General features: G+C 45.6%; 1 protein-coding gene across 1 annotated transcript in view; it reads left to right on the plus strand.

Moving 5' to 3' along the window:
• LOC147108504 (meiotic recombination protein SPO11-like) overlaps positions 1 to 21,118 on the plus strand; it is a 66,733-nt gene that overhangs the window by 32,921 nt on the left and 12,694 nt on the right. The window contains exons 4-5 of the mRNA XM_086004278.1: positions 1,402 to 1,511; positions 19,588 to 19,687. Of these exons, the coding sequence (XP_085860404.1) occupies positions 1,402 to 1,511; positions 19,588 to 19,687 (210 nt within the window). The remainder of the gene's footprint in view (positions 1 to 1,401; positions 1,512 to 19,587; positions 19,688 to 21,118) is intronic.

The following is a 21,118-nucleotide window of genomic DNA, read 5'->3' on the forward strand; positions in this document are numbered from 1 at the left end:
TGGAATAGTATTTTTTTGGTTGTGTATTCCAACATACTACAGGAAACTTTGTGCTATCCGGCACCGACGGGACCGAGCTGTTGCCATTCCCTCAAAACTGCCGGACACTCCAGCGCTAATGTTGAAACATACGGAGATTTTCAGCTCCGTGTGAATCAACAAACCCTGTTGCTTTGCAACAGCTTCTAAACAGTCGGCAAGCGTCTCTGTAGCGTCTCTAGCTGAAGCTGTTGCTTAGCTACAGACCTTGCAGAGCTTGACTGTTGAGAAAAAAGCAACGAAAAGAAACAAAAAGAAAAAAAACAGCTCCTGATGTTTGCCGGTGGTTCTTTCAGTCCCAGTATATATTTTTAAAGAATCTTCTCTGGAGAAGGATGTTCAGGTGTGAGGAAGCAGGAAAATTGGAGGAATCTCGGCACTTTGGGGCATCTTTGTCCGTTTCAGAGCAGCATTAGCAGAGGCCGGGAAGCAGAACTCGCTGCCTATTTGTCCACAGGTTCCATTGTGAAGACTAAAGGAGGAGATGAGGAGACAGTCAAGTGACCACCGGGGTAGACCCAGTGTTGCTATCCTATTGCCGGGCAGTCTAGCCACTAATCTTGCAGCAGATAGGTAGCTAAAAGTTATAAATATTCAAAATAACTCACTAATATTAAATTATTTTAGTGAATATTGTTACATTTTTACTGCCTTCACAGAGGATATTACAGAATGATGTGTACTGAGTTGGTAGTGCCATAACTTGCTCATTGATGTATCAGTTTGATAGGATCTTGGGTGATTCAAACACCAAGACCTTGATATTACATATTGTGGGATATCAACGTACTTTCTTCTCTTCTCTCACTATATTTTGCATTTCTCTATTTCTGTATACGAACATTTCAAATGAAATTCTTTTGTCCATCGTTTTGATGAATATATTAACCCATTTATTTTAAAAGGAAGAAGAGAGGTAAAACAAAGAAATCTAAAAGGAAAAAGACAAAGCAATGAGGAATGAAATAAGGAAATGAGAGAAGCAGGGGTGGAAAGCCAAGAGAGATCGATAGAACAAAAAGACAAAGTAAAAAAGAGAAAGAGGGGACTAAGAAAAAAGAGAGACAAGAAATAACAGTACCCCAGTATCCCAGAACATAATTGCATGGCCCAAAGAATCAAAGAGAAAGGACTAACTAGTGCAGTATCAATAGTCAAGAAAGTCCTGTCCTTGATATCAGTGGCTGGAAGCCTCACTTGTTCCTATCACATTCCTCTCTACACTACTTTAACGCAGGTGATAACGTGTTCATTTTAATTGAATTAATGCTACAGTAGAGAATAGAAACAGTAAGTGTTCATCCATCAACATCACCAACAGTAATTTCTAGGCTTGTATGTTAATTCACCTTAACTTTTAAGATTTGAATTCTGCTGCTAAATTTGTGCTTGTAGTGGAAAAAGACGCCACCTTCCAGAGGCTATTGGACGATGACTTCTGCACCAAATTGTTCCCGTGCATTATTATAACTGTAAGTGCCAGAACATTTCTGTTATTCTGATGCTGAGGAATCCAATTTTTGCCTGGCGATTATTGATTCAACACTCTTAAAGGGTTAACACACTGTTAATTAATGATTTTGAGTTTCATTAAGTACACTCATTAATCCTTCATTTATCTATTTGCTGGAGCTGTGCATTTTGACCCCTGTACACCAGACCATCCAAGGAGGCAGCAGAGGATCATTTCTAGCAAATGAGCACGTTAATTACAATAATGAGCCATTTAAACCTCTGAGATAGATTGGGAAAGGACTCAGCAATTTTCCTCAAATGAAGCCTTCCTGAATGAGGAAAGCAAGAGACAGACAGGATGGAATGTAATCCACTGAATGGAAAACAAACTCCCCCCGCTTAAGCATTTGGTGCTGCATGCATGTCATGAAATACCAAACATGTTTCCGATCTTGTGCAGAACACCCAGGATGTAGAAAGGTATTAGGGAAAAGATATCAGGCCTGGAGAGATCTGCTAAGGTAAGCCAACAATATGGTTATGCATGACAGAAACCTTAAATATACTTTCAATATCGCCGTGCTTGCAGGTCAAGGTGGAATCCAGTCAGCGAAAATGGCAGTACATGGATGCTGGCCCAAAACAATTTAAACCCTTGACCTCCTATTTGAGGAGGCCACGTTTGACATCACTGGACATGAGATTATCGAAAGAATGATGGAGTAGGAGAAGATAAAGCCAGAGGTTTCTCCCGAGCTCATGGCTACTACATTATCCTGTAATGACATTTTACTGAGTGATTGTCACACAGGCACATACTCAATCTGACTAAAATCAGAGAGTACCATGCATGAAAGCCTCTTCAAATGTGGTTGGCACTTAAATTTTTTAAGGTCGCCACCTTTACAAGCTTTCCCTTTTGGTTAAAGCTGGGTAACTGAGGCAGCTTCTTAACATTTTCTTCTTTTCTGTTTTCTTAGCAAAGTCATGCCACAGCCTGTTTGCACAAGGGTTCTCAGATAACCACTTCTGCCAAACACCAGCACAGCTACACACAGTGCAGAGGATACAGGTGGCAAGGTCATGAAGAATGCAAGATGAACCACCATGTTTGGATGAGGAGCTTGTTCTCGGCCACACACCATGGCTACTATCTCTGCTGCAACACCTGGGGTTTCAGACAGACCTCACAGGGCTTGCTTATAAACGGAAGAGGATCATTGATACGAGTCACTTGTGACCAAGCATAACACTCTACACGGGAACAGTATGAAGGGCCCCACCACCGACATTTGTGTGATCATGGTTGTCTGCAGTCCAGTCTTCTGTGGAGTGTGTGGCAACTCATGGCATCGGCATCAAATCCCATTGTTACACAGGCACAGTGAAGATGTCCCTCGTGAATGTTCACCACTGCTGTAGAAGCCTGGGGCTCCAATTGTAAGTATACAGTTTTGACTGGCCTCAAAATGCTGGGAGATTGGATGCAGACTACCTTGAGGTAGGGATTCACAAACTCTGTAGCTCCCAAAGTTTTGTTCTGAGCTAGATCAGTGAACATGTTGAGGGAATGCACAGCAGCAGTGGCATGCCTGTAATATACAGATCAGGCAGCTTGGTCTCAAGACATTGGCACATGCAGGCCATCGAACATCTCTGCATGTTACAGTAGAGTTGTCAGAAAACAGGCATAATGAGACAACAGCACTGGCCTTGACTGACTGAGATGGAGGGCCATTGCAGTGCAGACCACAACAAAGCTTAGGGACACATAACCCAGCAGGTTGTGAGTGAAATCCTCCAACCAGCCAGAAGGCCAACTGCTTCCACAAAGGAATCACTTGGAAGTACTGCACAAAGTTCTCTGTCAGATGTCATATATAGCCCGATACCACAAAGGAGAAACACAATAACTAGAGTCACACACTACACAATTGAATTAATGCACTGCACGTGATTCAAACACAGTGCTGAGTATTTATACAACATAGAGCCTGCAGCACAGAAACAGGCCATTCGGCCCAATCGAAGAGCACAACAAAAGATGGGAATAGATGGTGTTTGAGGAATTTCACAGGAAGGTGCAGGTGGAGGTAGTTTGGAAAGGTTCATTTGCAGGGGTGAATTCCAAGTCTAAGATTCAGCTCTGGAGCTTATTGGAAGGTGTCTTGAATTAGTGCCTTGCTGCATCAGTGGTTCAACAGCTAATTCGTCATTGCCACTTTCACCCTCCTGTTCTGCCATGACATCTGAATCCTTTATCGACCTCCAAAGTAATATCATTACTCCGGGCCAGGTTTCAGCCTAATTCCAAAAATCTACAGTTGGCATTGAGAGAACTTCTGCTATTCTAGGGTTACAGGACAGTAATATCAGGAGTAAACTGTATCACACAGTTTCCACTTGGACTTTGCACTCTGCCATATTGCTGTTCAGAGGAAGTGGCTCCTGGGTGCTACAGTGCTGAAGACTCAGGACATTATTGCCAGCATAGGGGCTGAAATTACAATCAAGAGCGGCGGACCTGCGGGAGACTCGGCGGCGGTGATTTAAAAGAGCGGCGAGGACCAGGTAGGCCTCAGCGGCGGACCTGCAGGAGACTCGGCGGCGGTGATTTAAAAGAGCGGCAAGGACTAGGTAGGCTTACTAATCTCCAGTCTCCGAACACAGAGGGAGGGAGAGAAGTAAAAATAATCAAAGTGTGACGTCACCAGAAAGCAGGTACAGGAAACTTTGTGATATCCGGCACCGACGGGACCGGCGTGATGCCGATCTATCAAACGTTCCGGAGTGGTGAGCGGATTATCTACCCAGGCTGTTTTTAACAAAGAAAAATTTAAAAATCAAGAAATGTGCAATATACAGTAATTGGGTACTCACCTATGGAATGTTGTGTTAAATGGATGGTGAAAGATGCTTGATTAAGTACAGTACTGCCAGTTGATGGTAATCCATAACTCTTTAATTACTTAACAGTAAAACAAAACTTATAAATGACTTAACAGTGAAACAAAACTTATAAACGACTGTGCAGTGCACCAAAACTTAAATGACTGTACAGTACAGTATAAAGTACTGTACGGTGGTTGACTGTACACTTATTACAAGCCAACTGGTTCATCAGGAATATCCATGCCAGCTGGGTCATCAGGATCATGCACTTCAACAGATTCTTCAGGCACTTCCACTGCTCCAACTCTTTTGTAAGCTTTCTTAAACATGTTCCGGATGTCTGCTTGCTTAGTGGACTCTTGCCTTCTTTGTAGAAAGGTAGACTGCAGAATATGGAGCTGCATAACTTTTTGGGAAGAATAGCAAGAACGGCTTTCAGCAAATTTCATGAATGAAGCAAGATCTCCTGCAGCTTTAGCCCAAGAAATCTTGTTCACTTCAGAAATCTCATCGTCTTCATTTTCCATCACACTTTCCTTTTCTTTCCTTTTCTTTCCTTGGGTTCAAAACAGTCTCCATTATTTCATCATCACTTAGCAAATGCACAACAGCAACTTCTCTATCTGCATCAACCCACTGCTCAATATCACTTTCACTGAGGTGACGTAGAGGGTTTGCTGGGCCTACATCTTTCACCGTGCCAGCCATTTCCATTACTGCAGTCTTCCGCGGACGAAGATTGAACCCACGAAATTCCTCCTCTGAAGAAGAACCTTCAGCAAACATTACAGAAGGCCACAATTTGCACCAGGCTTGTCTCAAAGTGTGACCTTTCACCAATTTCCAGGAACATGCAGCTTTAAGATTGTATTCCTTCTGAAATGCCTGAATACCTGTCTTGTCATCTTGGCTTATCAGTCTACGTAGGAAGTCTTTCTTGTAATGACACTTGAGATTTTGGATAACGCCCTGGTCCATGGGTTACATTTGGTGGCAAATAAATGGTGAAAATATTTCCAGAAACCAACTCGGATTCATGCGGATGGGCTCTACAATTATCAAGCAATAAAATGCATTTGCTATCTTCAGGTTTCCTTATTCTACGGAAATGTTCCCTCACAGATGGAGCAAAGGTATGATGGAACCAATTTGAAAAGATTTCCTTATCCATCCAATCATTTGCTTGAGCTTTGCACTCAACAGGTAAGTGCCTCACATTTTTAAATGCACGGGGATTTTTATACTTCCCAATGACGAGAAGTTTAACCCGGTGTGATCCAGCAGCGTTCGCACATGTTAGCACGGTTACACGATCTTTATTTTTATTGTAACCTAAAGCATTAGCCTCACTAGCCTCAGCAAGTGTTGATTCTGGCAAAAACCTCCAAAATAAGCCAGTTTCATCGGCACTGTATAGCTGTGCTGGCGACAAATCATGTTGCTGCACAATCCGATTGAAATAATCGCAGTATTCTTCTGCGGCGTCATGATCAGCTGATTTCTTCTCCCCGCAAACATCGAGTCGTCGTATCCCATGCCGTGCCTTGAAGCACGATAGCCAGCCATCAGAGAAAGCACACTTGTCAGTGAGCTCCATCTTTGCGTAAAAATCCTTCGCTTTTTCGATTAGCATGGGTCCGGAAATCGGAACACCCTCTGAACGCTTCAGAGCAAACCACTCATAAAGCATGGTATCCAGCTCTTCAAGCTTAGGCTTACGAAGTGTGCGCCATTTCTCTACACTCTTAGATGTCTTCGAGCTTGCATAAAACTTGAGCAGCTTATCCTTCTGCGCTTTGATGTCGTACATTGTTGACAAACCAATTTTGAATTCTTTCATAATGTGCATACGCTTCGCTCCCATTTCTAGTCGTTTGTATATATCAATTTTCTGTTTTAAAGTTAACACCACTCTCTTCCTTTTGGTTGGATTAACTTTGGGGATTTCCATAATGCAGTCCAATGAGTTGCTACAGCGTTGGAGACACACAGTACTGTACTGGAACCCCAAAAAATGGCGGATCAGAAGAGGCTACCGGCAGCGTGGGAGAGTGAGACCCCTGATGCAGAGTTTCTGAGGTGTTCCGACTTCCGATAGCGCCAAGAGGCCGAGTAGTGGCAGTTTGTAGAACTACCCCCACTGACGAACTCGGCAACCGTTGGAGACTCGGACTCGGAACCGGCAACATTGCCGGTTACTGAGACGCTGTTTTCGGGGCGTGAATTCTGCCAGTAGAGCGAGGTTTCCGGACATACAACCTCCGGTTAAATCAAAGTTTCCTGTAAGTGGTTGGTTGGTGAGTATTTCTCTCTTTTTAAACTTAAACTCTGTGGTTTATAGTTTATAAGCTCTCTGTGGTGTAGCGGGGACTGTTGGTAAACCAGGGCCCTTAAATATACCATTTAACTGTAGTGTAATTGGTGGGGCTGATTTGATTTAATTTAATTTCAATTAATTAAAGGGTAAGTCATGACAGGAGAGCCTGGCCCCGTGTTATGCTCCTCCTGCGCTATCTGGGAACTCAGGGACACTTCCTGTGTCCCTGACAACTATGTGTGCAGGAAGTGTGTCCAGCTGCAGCTACTGGCAGACCGCATTGCGGCGCTGGAGCTGCGATTGGATACATACTGGACCATTCGCGATGCTGAGGACGTCGTGGATATCACGGTTAAGCAGTTGGTCACACCACAGGCAAAGGTTGGACAGGCAGAAAGGGAAGGGGTGACCAACAGACAGAGTACTAGGCACAGGCAGGTAGTGCAGGGGTCCCCTGTGGACAACCCCCCTCTCAAACAGATACACCACTTTGAGTACTGTTGGGGGGATGGCTTATCAGAGGAAGGCAGCAGCAGCCAACTTCCTGGCACCAGGGATGGCTCTGCTGCACAGGACGGGAGGAAAAAGAGGGGTAGAGCTATAGTAAGAGGGGATTCTATTGTAAGGGGAATAGATAGGCGTTTCTGCGGTCGCAAATGAGACTCCAGGATGGTGTGTTGCCTCCCTGGTGCAAGGGTCAAGGATGTCTCAGAGCGGCTGCAGAACATTTTGGAAGGGGAGGGTGAACAGCCAGTTGTCGTGGTGCATATAGGTACCAACGACATAGGTAAAAAACTGGATGAGGTCCTAAAAGCTGAATATAGGGAGTTAGGAGGTAAATTTAAAAAAATAGGACCTCAAACGTAGTAATCTCAGGATTGCTACCAGTGCCACGTGCTAGTCAGAGTAGAAATAGAAGGATATTTCAGATGAATACGTGACTAGAGGAATGGTGCGAGGGGGAGGGATTCAAATTCCTGGGACATTGGAACCGGTTCTGGGGGAGGTGGGACCAGTTCAAACCGGACAGTTTGCACCTGGGCAGGGCCGGGACCGATGTCCTAGAGGGAGTGTTTGCTAGTGCTCTGGGGAGGGTTTAAACTAAAATGGCAGGGGGTTGGGAACCTGAGCCGGGGGACAGAGGGAAGGGAAACAAGGATAAAAGCAAAAGATAGGAAGGAGAAAAACAAAAGTGGCAGTCAGAGAAATCAACGGTTTAAATCAAACATGGCCACAGTAAATAATAATTCTAATAGGTCTAAGAGCGTTAAAAAAACAAGCCTGAAGGCTTTATGTCTTAATGCGAGGAGCATTTGTAATAAGGTGGATGAATTAGCTGCGCTAATAGAGGTAAACGAATATGATTTGATTGGGATTACGGAAACATGGCTCCAGGGTGGCCAAGGCTGGGAACTCAACATCCAGGGGTATTCAATATTCAGGAAAGATAGGCAAAAAGGAAAGGGAGGTGGGGTAGCATTGCTGGTTAAAGAAGGGATTAACACAATTGTAAGGAAGGATATTAGCTCTGATGATGTGGAATCTGTATGGGTAGAACTGAGAAATACCAAGCGGCAGAAAACGTTAGTGGGAGTGGTATATAGACCTCCAAACAGTAATGCGGAGGTTGGGGATGGCATTAAAAGGGAAATTAGAGAAGTGTGCAATAAGGGCACAGCAGTCATCATGAGTGACTTTAATCTACATATAGATTGGGCTAACCAAATTAGTAACAATACTGTGGAGGAGGAATTCCTGGAGTGTTTACGGGATGGTTTCCTGGACCAATATGTCGAGGAACCATCCAGAGATCAGGCCATCTTAGACTGGGTATTATGTAACGAGAAAGGATTAATTAGCAATCTTGTACGAGGCCCCTTGGGTCGGAGCGATCATAATATGCTACAATTCTTCATTAAGATGGAGAATGAAGTAGTTGACTCAGAGACTAGGGTCCTGAATTTAAATAAAGGAAACTACGATGGTCTGAGGTGCGAGTTGGGTAGGATGGATTGGGGAATGTCACTCAAAGGGTTGACGGTGGATAGGAAATGGCAAACATTCAAAGACCGCATGGACGAACTACAGAATTTGTTCATCCCAGTTTGGCATAAAAATAAAACAAAAGAGGTGACTCAACCGTAGCTAACAGGGGAAATTAGGGATAGCATAAGATCCAAGGAGAGGACATATAAATTGGCCAGAAAAAGCAGTAATCCTGAGGATTGGGAGCAGTTTAGCATTCAACAAAGGAGGACAAAGGGAGTAATTAAGAAGGAGAAAATAGAATATGAGAGTAAGCTTGCAGGGAACATAAAAACTGACTGTAAAAGCTTTTATAGATATGTGAAGAGAAAAAGATTGGTGAAGTCAAGCGTAGGTCCCTTGCAGTCAGAATCAGGGGAACAAAGAAATGGCAGACCAATTAAATACATATTTTGGTTCTGTCTTCACAAAGGAGGACACAAGTAACCTCCCAGAGATGTCGGGGAACATAGGGTCTGATGAAAGGGAGGAACTGAAAGAAATCAGTATTTGTAGGGAAATGGTGTTAGGGAAATTGATGGGATTGAAGGCCGATAAATCCCCAGGGCCTGATAATCTACATCCTAGGGTACTTAAGGAAGTGGCCCTAGAAATAGTAGATGCATTGCTGATCATCTTCCAATATTCAATGGAATCTGGAACAGTACCCATGGATTGGAGGGTAGCTAATGTTACCCCACTATTCAAAAAAGGTGGCAGAGAGAAAACGGGGAATTACAGACCGGTAAGCCTGATATCGGTAGTGGGGAAAATGCTAGAGTCCATTATAAAAGATATAATAGCAGAGCACTTGGAAAACAGTGACAGGATCGGACAAAGTCAACACGGATTTACAAAAGGTAAATCGTGCTTGACTAATCTACTGGAATTTTTGGAGGATGTAACTGGTAAAATAGATAAGGGAGAACCAGTGGATGTGGTGTATTTGGACTTTCAGAAGGCTTTCGATAAGGTCCCGCATAAGAGATTAGCGTGTAAAGTTAAGGCACATGGGATTGGGGGCAAGGTATTGACTTGGATAGAGAACTGGTTGGCAGACAGAAAGCAAAGAGTTGGAATAAACGGGTCTTTTTCCGAGTGGCAGGCAGTGACTAGTGGGGTACCACAGGGATTGGTCCTTGGACCCCAGCTATTCACAATATATATTAATGATCTAGACAAGGGAACTAGATGTAATATCTCCAAATTTGCAGACGACACAAAGCTGGGTGGGCGTGTGTGCTGTGAGGAGGATGCCGAGAAACTCCAGGATGATTTGGACAGGTTGGGTGATTGGGCAGAAGCATGGCAGATGCAATACAACATGGATAAATGTGAGGTTATCCACTTTGGTGGCAAAAACAGGAAGGCAGATTATTATCTGAATGGCAATAGATTGGGAGAAGTGGAAGTGCAACGTGACCTGGGTGTCCTTGTGCACCAGTCGCTGAAGGTAAGCATGTAGGTGCAGCAGGCGGTTAAGAAGGCAAATGGTATGTTGGCCTTCGTAGCGAGAGGGTTTGAGTACAGGAACAAGGATGTCTTGCTGCAGTTGCACAGGGCCTTGATGAGACCACATCTTGAGTATTGTGTGCAGTTTTGGTCGCCTTATCTGAGGAAGGATGTTCTTGCCATGGAAGGAGTTCAGCGAAGATTCACCAGGCTGATACCTGGGATGGCAGGAATTACGTATGAGGAGAGATTGGGTCGATTGGGCTTGTACTCACTGGAGTTTAGAAGAATGAGAGGGGATCTCATTGAAACTGATAAAATTCTGACAGGACTGGACAGACTAGATGCAGGAAGGATGTTCCCGATGGTCGGGGAGTCCAGAACCAGGGGTCACAGTCTAAGGATAAGGGGTAGGCCATTTAGGACAGAAATGAGGAGGAATTTCTTCACCCAGAGAGTGATGAACCTGTGGAATTCTCTACCACAGAAGGCAGTGGAGGCCAATTCATTAAATATATTCAAGAAGGAGTTGGATATATTTCTTAAGGCTAAAGGGATCAAGGGGTATGGGGAGAAAGCAGGGACCGGGTACTGAATTTGGATGATCAGCCATGATCGCATTGAATGGCGGAGCAGGCTCGAGGGGCTGAATGGCCTACTCCTGCTCCTATCTTCTATGTTTCTGTGTAAGTTCTCATGCATTTGCAATTTTAACTGATAATACCTTCTGTGATATGTTCACTTAATCAATATTTTCTTATGGTTCTGGAACATGTTCAGTAAAGGAACCAGTATGAATTTGTTTCCGGGCTTAAAAACAGTGCAGAAGTTGTTTTACTTTTATCTTCTCATAAATTTTCTCTACCAATCTTCCTCCCCTCCTTTGCCTTTTATTGTTTTTTAATTCTCGGGATGTAGGTGATGCTGGCAAGTCTGGCATTTCTTGCCCATCCCTAATTGCCCTTGAGAAGGTGGTGGTGAGCCTTGAACCGTTGCAGTTCCTGTGTTGAAGGTGCTTCCATGGTGCTGTTAGGTAGTGAGTTCCAGGATTTTGACCCAGCGACGATGATGTCATGATGGTGTGTGACTCGGAAGTGATAATGTTCCCATGCACCTGCATTCCTTGTCCTTCTAGGTGGTGGACGTCATGGGTTTCTGTCGAAGAAGCCTCAGCAGGTTGCTGCAGTGCATCCTATAGATTGCACACACTAGCCACTGTGCACCAGTGGTGGAGGGGGTGCATGTTTAGGCTAGTGTATGAGGTGCCGATCAAGCAGACTGCTTTATCCTGGATAGTATCCAGCTTCTTGAGTGTTGATGGAGCTGCACTCATCCAGGCAAGTGGAGAGTATTCCAGCCTGACTTGTGCCTTGTAGGTGGTGGAGAGGCTTTGTGAGTCAGCTCAAGCCTGGATGTTGTCCAGGTCTTGCTGCAAGCGGGCATGGATTGCTTCATTATCTGAAGAATTCCGAATGGAGCTGAACATTGTGCAATCATCTGCAAACAGCCCCACTTCTGACCTTATGATGGAGGGAAAGTCATTGATGGAGCAGCTGAAGATAGTTGGATTGGGGGACACTGTCCTGAGAAACTCTTGCAGTGACTACATGGGGCTGAGCTGATTAGCCTTCAACAATCACAATAATCTTCCTTTGTGCTAGGTGTGACTTGCCACTGGAGAGTTTTATCGCTAATGGCCATTGACTTCAGTTTTACTAGGGCTCCCTGGTGCCACACTGGGTCAAGTGCTGTCTTGATGTTAAGAGCAATCACTCTCACTTTCCCTCTGGAATTCAGCTCATCTGTCCATATTTGGATCAATGCTATAATGAGGTGTGGAGCTGAGTGGTTCTGGCGGAACCCAAACTGAGCATCATTGAGCAGGTTATTGGTGAGTAAGTGCTGCTTGTTATCGACTCCTTCCATCACTTTGCTGATGATTGAAAGTAGGTTGATGTAGTGTATGTAACCTGTACCACCTTAAGAGGATACCTTAAGGTGATGGACTGCTTTCTGATGGCTCCTGTACATTGTAGTACCGGTGGTGACCACACCGGTATATAAACCCTGTGGAGCAAAGTGTATTTCAGTTCAGCCCTGACCCTCAGTTACTAAAGACCTGTTTAAGTATTCTGTAGTCTGTGTCCAGTTATTCAGCATAACTACATTTGAAAGCACAGACTCAACAGTGGCGACGAGTCTGATCGTACCTAGCGGCAGTTTTGCATCCAAGGAAGCTTCGTCCTCAGAACGGGCGTCGAAAAGGGGCATCCGCCCTCAACATCCTGCTGAGCACTGCATCGCACAGGAGGCCATCGGGAACCCAGGTTGGTTTGCTGGCCACGAAGTCCACCATCAGCAACAGGCAGTGATCATCCCTTCTACGACAGCGGCGGGTAAGCCCGATCGAGCGGCACGGAAGGGAAGTCGGCCGAGTTGTCAGTGGGAGAAGGGGAGGGAAAACGAAGAAAAGGGCGGAGAACACGACCGCAGCCGGTGTCAGGGGCCGGACTGCAATCGGGGCAGAGACGCGCAGCAGCTAGAAAAGCGTTGATGTCCACAAGGACCGCAGGAGCGGCGGGGAACAAGAGCAGCAGCGTCGGGGGAAATAAAGGACCGCTGGGAGGCGAGAACGGCAACAGCGCGGTAATCGCCATTTTTAGTCGGCGGGGGAAGACAAGCGCGGGAAAAGCCGCCAAGCGCGGGAAGCCGCCATTTTGAAAAATAAAATAAAATAAGAATCATAATCCGAAGGAAAGGAAACTCAACAAGGATGCCAAAAACGGGTAACATCACTGCTTTTGATAGCGATGTGGAAGATTGGGCCACTTATGTGGAACGCGTTGAAGTTTACTGTACAGCGAATGAGGTACCGGTGGATAAGAAAGCACTAACCTTATTAAACTCGATGGGTGCGAAGACGTACGGGTTATTAAGGCACCTTGTAACACCAGATAAACCGGTAGGAAAGAGTTTCGCGGATATTGTTACTATCCTGCAAGAGCATTTAAACCCCACGCCGCTGCTGATAGCGGAACGATTTAAATTTTACAAAAGAATTCAACTTAAAGAGGAAAGCAACGCTGAATTCTTAATCAAACTGCGCAAGTTATCAAAGTACTGTCAGTTCGGTACAGGACTAGCAGACGCTCTGAGAGATAAGTCTGTGTGTGGGCTACTAAGGGAAGGAACCCAGAAGCGACTGCTAGAGGAAAAGGATCTTACGCTGGACAAAGCTTTCAGCATTGCAGCATCGCATGAGGCAGCAGCACGAGGCACTGCAGAAATGCAGCAAAGGCCATTGGAATTCAGCACCAATGAAATGGCATTGGGCGCAGTAAAGTGCTATCGTTGCGGAAGGACAACGCATGACCAGAACCAGTGCTGGTTCAAAGATAAAGAATGCAGGCAATGTGGCAAACTTGGTCACATAGCGAGAGTATGCCGGTCAGGAAAGAAGACCAGCAGCAAAAAGTCGCCGCAGGAGAAGTACAAAAAAGTACACAAGGTGACAGAGAACAGTTCGGATGAACAGAAGACGGATTCAGACTCCAGCAGTAAGGAACGAGGTTGTCTAAAAATACATAATGTGGGTAACACAGCAGACCACCAAACTATCTGGGTCATGCTTCGGATAGCAGGAGTCCAAGTGAAGATGGAATTGGACACTGGATCGGCATTGACGGTCATGAATAAGCAAGATTACAAAAGGTTATTCTCACACATTCCCCTGAGGGATACGGAGATAGTATTGAAAACATACACGGGGCAAAGAGTATACCCCATCGGAAAGATAAAGGTAAAGGTGGTCTACAATGGTAAAGAAAGTCAGGAAATGGACTTGTATGTGTTACCTGAGGGAGGTCCGCCACTACTGGGACGGGAATGGATCCGGAGAATAAATGTGGACTGGCATTCCTTACAAGCACTAACTGTAGATTCCTGTAAAGAGGACGATGTCAAACCTAAACGACTGTCCAAAATATTGGACGATGCTAAGGAGGTGTTCCAACAGGGACTGGGAACACTGAAAGGAATTACGGCAAACATCAAGGTTGAAGAACATGCAAACCCAAAATTTTTCAAAGCCAGACCGGTACCTTATGCGATATGACCTGCTGTGGAAGCAGAGCTGGAAGGGCTAGAACGTTCAGGAGTACTGTCAAAGGTGGACTGGAGCGAATGGGCCACACCCATTGTCCCCGTCATGAAGCATTCGTTGAGCAACAAGCCGGGGGAACCTGGGAAGGTTCGCATCTGTGGCGATTTCAAGATCACTGTTAATCCGGTTCTTCACACGGTGCAATATCCGCTTCCGCGAATTGAGGATATCTTCGCTTCGCTGTCTGGCGGGAAACACTTCACCAAGATAGACCTGGCGCAGGCGTACCTACAGATGGAAGTTGATGAAGCGTCACGCCAGTATCTCACGATCAACACACATAAGGGCTTTTATCGGTATAATAGGCTGGTTTTTGGAGTGGCATCGGCTCCAGCGATTTGGCAAAGGGCCATGGAGCAGGTATTGCAGGGAATTCCAGGCACACAATGCTACCTGGATGACATTCTGATTACAGGAGATGATGATAAGGAACACCTCGCGAATTTGGAGCAGGTGTTCACCAGATTGAAAGAATATGGACTCAGAGTTAATCGCCAGAAATGTGAGTTCTTTCAGAAGCGAATCTCATACTGCGGCCACGTCATTGACCAGGAGGGGCTTCATAAGTCACCTGACAAGATCGAAGCTGTTGTGAAAGCTCCCGCTCCGGAAAATGTATCCCAGTTGAGGTCGTTCCTTGGGTTGATTAACTATTACCACAAGTTTCTTCCAAATTTATCCACGGTGTTACACCCGCTGAACACTCTTTTGCAAATGGGAGTACCATGGAAGTGGAGCGAGGACTGTAAGCGGGCTTTTCAAAAAAGCAAGGCACTGATCACCTCTAAGGAAGTGTTGGCTCACTTTAACCCAACGCTGCCTATTCGCTTAGCTTGTGATGCTTCTCCATATGGTATCGGGGCAGTGCTCTCACATAAGTTGCCAAATGGCTTGGAAAGGCCTGTCGCGTTCGCATCCAGATCATTGACCTCCGCAGAGCGCAACTATGCTCAGATAGATAGGGAGGCTCTCAGCCTCGTGTGGGGTGTTAAGAAATTTAACCATTACCTGCAAGGCCAAAAGTTTACGCTGCTGACAGATCACCAGCCGTTGGTTTCCATTTTTAACCCTAAGAAGGGTGTTCCGGTTATGACGGCGCAGAGGCTTCAGAGATGGTCCCTTTTCCTAGGGGCACATCAATATGATATCGAATTCAAAGGTACAAAGCAACATGGTAATGCTGATGGACTGTCGCGCCTGCCACTACCTACAGCGGAAGAGGTACCGGCAGTTGACCCTGTCGAGATATTTCACTCGACCATCATCGAATGCTTACCAGTCACCAATGCGAGTATTGAGAGAGAGACCCGAAACGACCCGACACTGTCTCGGGTCTACGATTTGATAGTGAAGGGATGGCCAACACATGGTGAACCACTGTTACCTGCATTCTCAGCCAGACGAGAACAGCTGTCCGTCTGTCAAGGAACATTGATGTATGGAACAAGGGTGATTATTCCTCCTAAATTAAGGGAGAGAGTTCTGAAGGAACTGCATGAAGGTCATCTGGGGGGAGTCAAGATGAAAAGCCTTGCTAGGGCTTATGTGTGGTGGCCAGGTATCGACAAACAAATAGAGGATCTGACTAAAAGCTGCTCAGGGTGCCAAAAAGTTCAAAACGCACCTCCAATTGCACCGCTGCATCCATGGGAATGGCCTTCAACCCCATGGCAACGTGTGCATATCGACTTTGCAGGTCCATTCATGGATTCCATGTTTTTGATAGCGGTAGACGCACATTCTAAATGGCCAGAAGTGATTAAGATGTCGACCACTACCTCTGAAAAGACGATCGCAGTTCTAAGAACCATATTTGCAAGGAATGGGTTGCCGGAACAAATATGTTCAAACAACGGACCACAGTTCGTGTCCGAAGAATTCCAGAAATTCATGACAAAGAATGGGGTGAAACACTATACATCTGCCCCATATCATCCGGCTACCAATGGGTTGGCCGAGAGATTTGTACAAACGTTCAAAAAGGCGATAAAGGCCATGAGTGAAGACCATATTCCACTACAACACAAGGTGGACAATTTCCTGATGGCATATCGAAACGCCACGCATGCAGTGACAAATCAAAGCCCTGCCATAATGTTCTATAACAGGAGGTTGCGGTCCCGGTTGGATTTGTTAAAACCCAATGTGCGTAGGGAAGTCGAAAACAAGCAATTCCAGCACGTAAATAACAAGGCCACTCGGAGTTTCGAAATAGGACAACCAGTGTTGGCCAATGACTATAGGAATGATAAATGGCAATCCGGAACAATTCGTGCCCGACAAGGACCCTTGATGTACACGGTAGACGTTGGTGAGAACGTAATACGACGTCATGCTGACCAACTTGTGGAATCGAGAAAAAGGGTCGACCCCATGTCTACGGCAGAGACACCAGTTGAAGAAGTTATTGAGCCTGTAGCATCTACCTCAGACTCAAACGTACATGATGATGTTCAATCCATAGGAGATCAAATGGATGAGTCACCCCAGCAACGAGAACCAGAGACCCCTGAAAGGCGTTATCTGGCCCGGATCAGGAGGCCTCCTCAGAGACTGAATCTTTGAACAGTTTTGTGTGAAAGTTGTATATATGTTATCCATGTTATGTTTAAATTGGGGTGTACACTGTTAAGCTAAAAGGGGAGGAATTGTAGTGTATGTAACCTGTACCACCTTAAGAGGATACCTTAAGGTGATGGACTACTTTCTGATGGCTCCTGTACATTGTAGTACAGGTAGACTACCCTTTATCTGGACTTCCGAAAACCGAAACCCTCTAAAAACCGAAGGTTTTTTCGTTCAGCGTAAGTCGTGCGTACGACTTACGCTGAATGAAAAAACCGAAGGTTTTTAGAGGGTTCCGGTTGCGGAAGTTCGGATAAAGGGTAAGTCGTGCGCACGACCCCCCGCCGACCCCGACAACCGCCGACCCCGCCAGCCCCGACAACCGCCGACCCCCCCGCGGACCCCGCCGGCCTCGACAACCGCCGACCCCGCCAGCCGCGGACCCCGCCGGCCTCGACAACCGCCAGCCCCGACAACCGCCGACCCCCCCGCGGACCCCGCCGGCCCCGCCGACCCCGCCAACCGCCGACCACCCCGCCGGCCCCGACAACCGCCGACCCCCCCCCCCCCCCGCGGACCCCGCCAGCCCCGACAACCGCCGACCACCCCGCCGGCCCCGACAACCGCCGACCCCCCCCCCCCCCGCGGACCCCGCCAGCCCCGACAACCGCCGACCCCGTCAGCCCCGACAACCGCCGACCCCCCCCCCGCCGACCCCGACTGACTTACGCTGAGCGTCAGCGTAAGTCGTGCGCACGACCCCCCGCCGACCCCCCCCGCGGACCCCCGCCGACCCACCTTCCGAAATCCGAAATTCTCCTTTATCCGAAACTCGGCTGGTCCCGAGGTTTTCGGATAAAGGATAGTCTACCTGTACCGGTGGTGACCACACCGGTATATAAACCCTGTAGAGCAAAGTGTATTTCAGTTCAGCCCTGACCCTCAGTTACTAAAGACCTGTTTAAGTATTCTGTAGTCTGTGTCCAGTTATTCAGCATAACTACATTTGAAAGCACAGACTCAACAGTTGATAGGGCGTTAATTGTTTGGGTTGGATTTGTCCTGCTTTTTGTGGATAGGACATAGCTGGGCGATTTTGTACATTGTCAGGTAGATGCTAGTGTTGTAGCTGTACTGGAACAGCTTGGCTAGAAGCGTGGTTACTTCTTGAACACAGGTCTTCAGCACTACAGCCGGGATGAAGCCCATAACTTTTGATGTGTCCAGTGCACAGTCATTTCTTGATATCACATGGAATGAATCGAATTGGCTGAAGACTGGCAACTGTGATGGTGGGTACCTCAGGAGGAGGCCGAGAAGGATCATTAATTCAGCAGTTCTGGCTGAAGGTGGTTGTCCATATTTGGATCAATGCTATAATGAGCTGTGGAGCTGAGTGGTTCTGGCAGAACCCAAACTGAGCATCAGTGGGCTTCAGCCCTGTTCTTTGCACTCACATGCTGGTTTTCGCCATCATTGAGCATGGGATGTTCATGGAGCCTCCTCCTTTTTCGTTGTTTAATTGTCCACCACCATACATGACTGGATGTAGCAGGGCTGCAGAGCTTTGACTTGATCTGTTGGTTGTGGGATCGCTTAGCTGTCAATAGCATGCTGTTTTTGTGTGGATGTGGTCCTGTGTTGTAGCTTCACCAGGTGGTCTCCACAAGGACTGTGCAGTGGTCACTCTTACGAATGCTGTCATGGAAAGACGCATCTATGGCTGATTAGGACAGGGTCAAGTAGGTTATTCCCTCGTGTTGGTTCTCTCAACACCTCTGCTAAAACAGTGAGCATAGAAACGTCATATAAATGCAGTAATATCACTAAAAACTTTGGGCTTAAGGTGGTATTACAGCTTTAAAATTTCTTCTCAGCTGATTGTTAGTTTATATAATTTACTCACATTTTTTATTTTAAAAAAAGACTAAGGAAATACAGAGTGCAAACTGACCAGTCGGCCAATTGAACCCGCTCGTTCCAGGGTCTTGTGTATGATTATTCTATCAGAGACTTTCCTTCCTATGTCTCCACCTGCTGATTAGAAATAGGTAGGTTTGTGTCTGTTACTGTAATTGGAGGCAGCGGTGGAAAGAAGGAGAAAAAAATTGTGACAGGAAGGAGTTACATACTCAGTTTGATTAAGGTGTTCTGGATGACACAGTGGCAGACTGTCTTTTCGAATGTGGCTGAAGCCTGACCCAGACTAATGGGATGAAAGTTTCCTCTCACTGCTGGCAGTAAGGGTCCTAACATGAAATTAGTTTAGATGGTCAAACCCAGCTCCTCTTAAACATCAATCCATAGCACAAAACTGCTACTAGTTCTTCAGTCTCACTCAGAGAGGGACAGTTGGTATGTGGAGTTGCTAAATTCACAATGATGCTTTTTCTGAAGTGGAGGAAGCTTTACTATGCTGAACTGTGGTGCATGTGCCATTGGGGCTCTTGATGCTGACACTCGGGGCCAAAGGTGGGACACTCTTTCATTCCCCATCACTGACATCCATTATTTTAATGAAAACAAAAAAAAGTGTAAAGGATAATGTGGTGTATCACAATCAATTGACCAGAAGGGATAATAACAGGTAAATTATTTGCAAGGTGTTAGCCAAATTATTCATTGAGATATATCGATATTCTTTGTTTTTTCACATCCTATTATCTTGACTGACTTTCAGGGTAAAGGAGTGCCAGATCTAAGCACCAGATTGATGGTCCGGAAACTGTGGGACATGCTGCACATCCCAGTTTTTGCTCTTATGGATGCTGACCCACATGGTAATTACTGTTTCAGAGTTGTATAATTTTCCAATTTATTTACCTTAGCTTTTCTTGCCTGCGCTCCTAAAGATGCGGAGTCATGATGGATAGGCTGGGGCAAGTTTTCCTGTTCAGCACCCAGGCATAAGACTTGGTGGGGGGGGGGGTGTTTACAGGGACACCAGGAGCATTGGTCACATATTTGGGCACAGGCTGTCCAAGATTTTTCGCCAAGATGCTATATCTCAAGCTTTCCCAGTTTTCCTGAAAAAATTACATTCCACCCTGTAACAATTTAGGGATTACGTTCAGTAACCTTTTATATCTTTAATGACCTGCAAACAAAATGCTGGGTGCATGTTGTTTCAATACGTACCCTGTCACCCAACATGAATTTATTGAGATTACCAAAAAGGTGCAACTATTTAATGACCACCATCCTTTAGCACTTCTGCAGCAGCTAGTCACTGATATAAAAGATGTACTGTTTGATAAACCAAGTTTGTTGTGCACAAGTAATGTGCGTAAGGCCTCAATGATCGATGATAACTGTGATTTGTCCACAAGACCCTGCCTGTAGTAAGAAATCCAGTAGAAGCACAACAGAGATGACCGATTAATTTCTAGATAGATAGATAAACTTTACTGAAATTAAGGGCCATACTTTTCTCTCTGCCAAAGTTTAATGTAGAATTAATTATGAGTAAACAGGTGGGCAAAAATTACAGAGAGCAGTGGATGCAAAAACCCCGGGATCATTTAAGAAACAATTGATGCTCCAATGAGGGGGCCATTAAGATCTCTGGATGGATGAATTAAATGGGCGCACAGTTATCTTGTGAAGACTAGTAGAAAGCAGTAACACAGATTTCTCTGATTTTGCTATGACTCGGGTAGATTTTCATCTTGGCCTGGGTGAAGCACAGAAAGGCAAATATAATGGGAAGGTACAGTAGTGTAGTGGTTAAGTTACTGGAGTAATGTGAGTTCAAATCCCACCATGACTGTTTGAACATTTTTGAATTCAGTTTTTAAAGATCTGGAAATAAAAAAATCTGGTATCAATAAAGGTGACCATGAACCTGTTGGATTGTTGTAAAAAGCCAACTGGTTCACTAATGGCCATTAAGGAAGGAAACCTGCCATCCTTACCAGGTCTGCCTATACATGACTCCAGTCCCACAACAATGTAATGACTCTTAACTACCCTCTGAAGTTCTCTAACAAGCCACTCAGTTGTATCAAACTGCTACAAAGAATAAGAAGAATGCCCACCACCACCTTATCAGGGCAACTAGAGATGGTTAATAACGGCCAGCCTCACCAGTGATGCCCACATCCTGAGAGTGCTTTTTTTTTTAAACGCCTTGTAGAACCCCTGGATTTTCGTTTTATCCTTTTCATTCCAAGGCAATCAAACATGACACAGATTTTTGGAGGTGAATGAAG

This window comes from Somniosus microcephalus, chromosome 13 (genome assembly GCF_052327205.1).
Source record: "Somniosus microcephalus isolate GS21.2 chromosome 13, FLI_Smic_1.0, whole genome shotgun sequence".
NCBI lineage: Eukaryota > Metazoa > Chordata > Chondrichthyes > Squaliformes > Somniosidae > Somniosus > Somniosus microcephalus.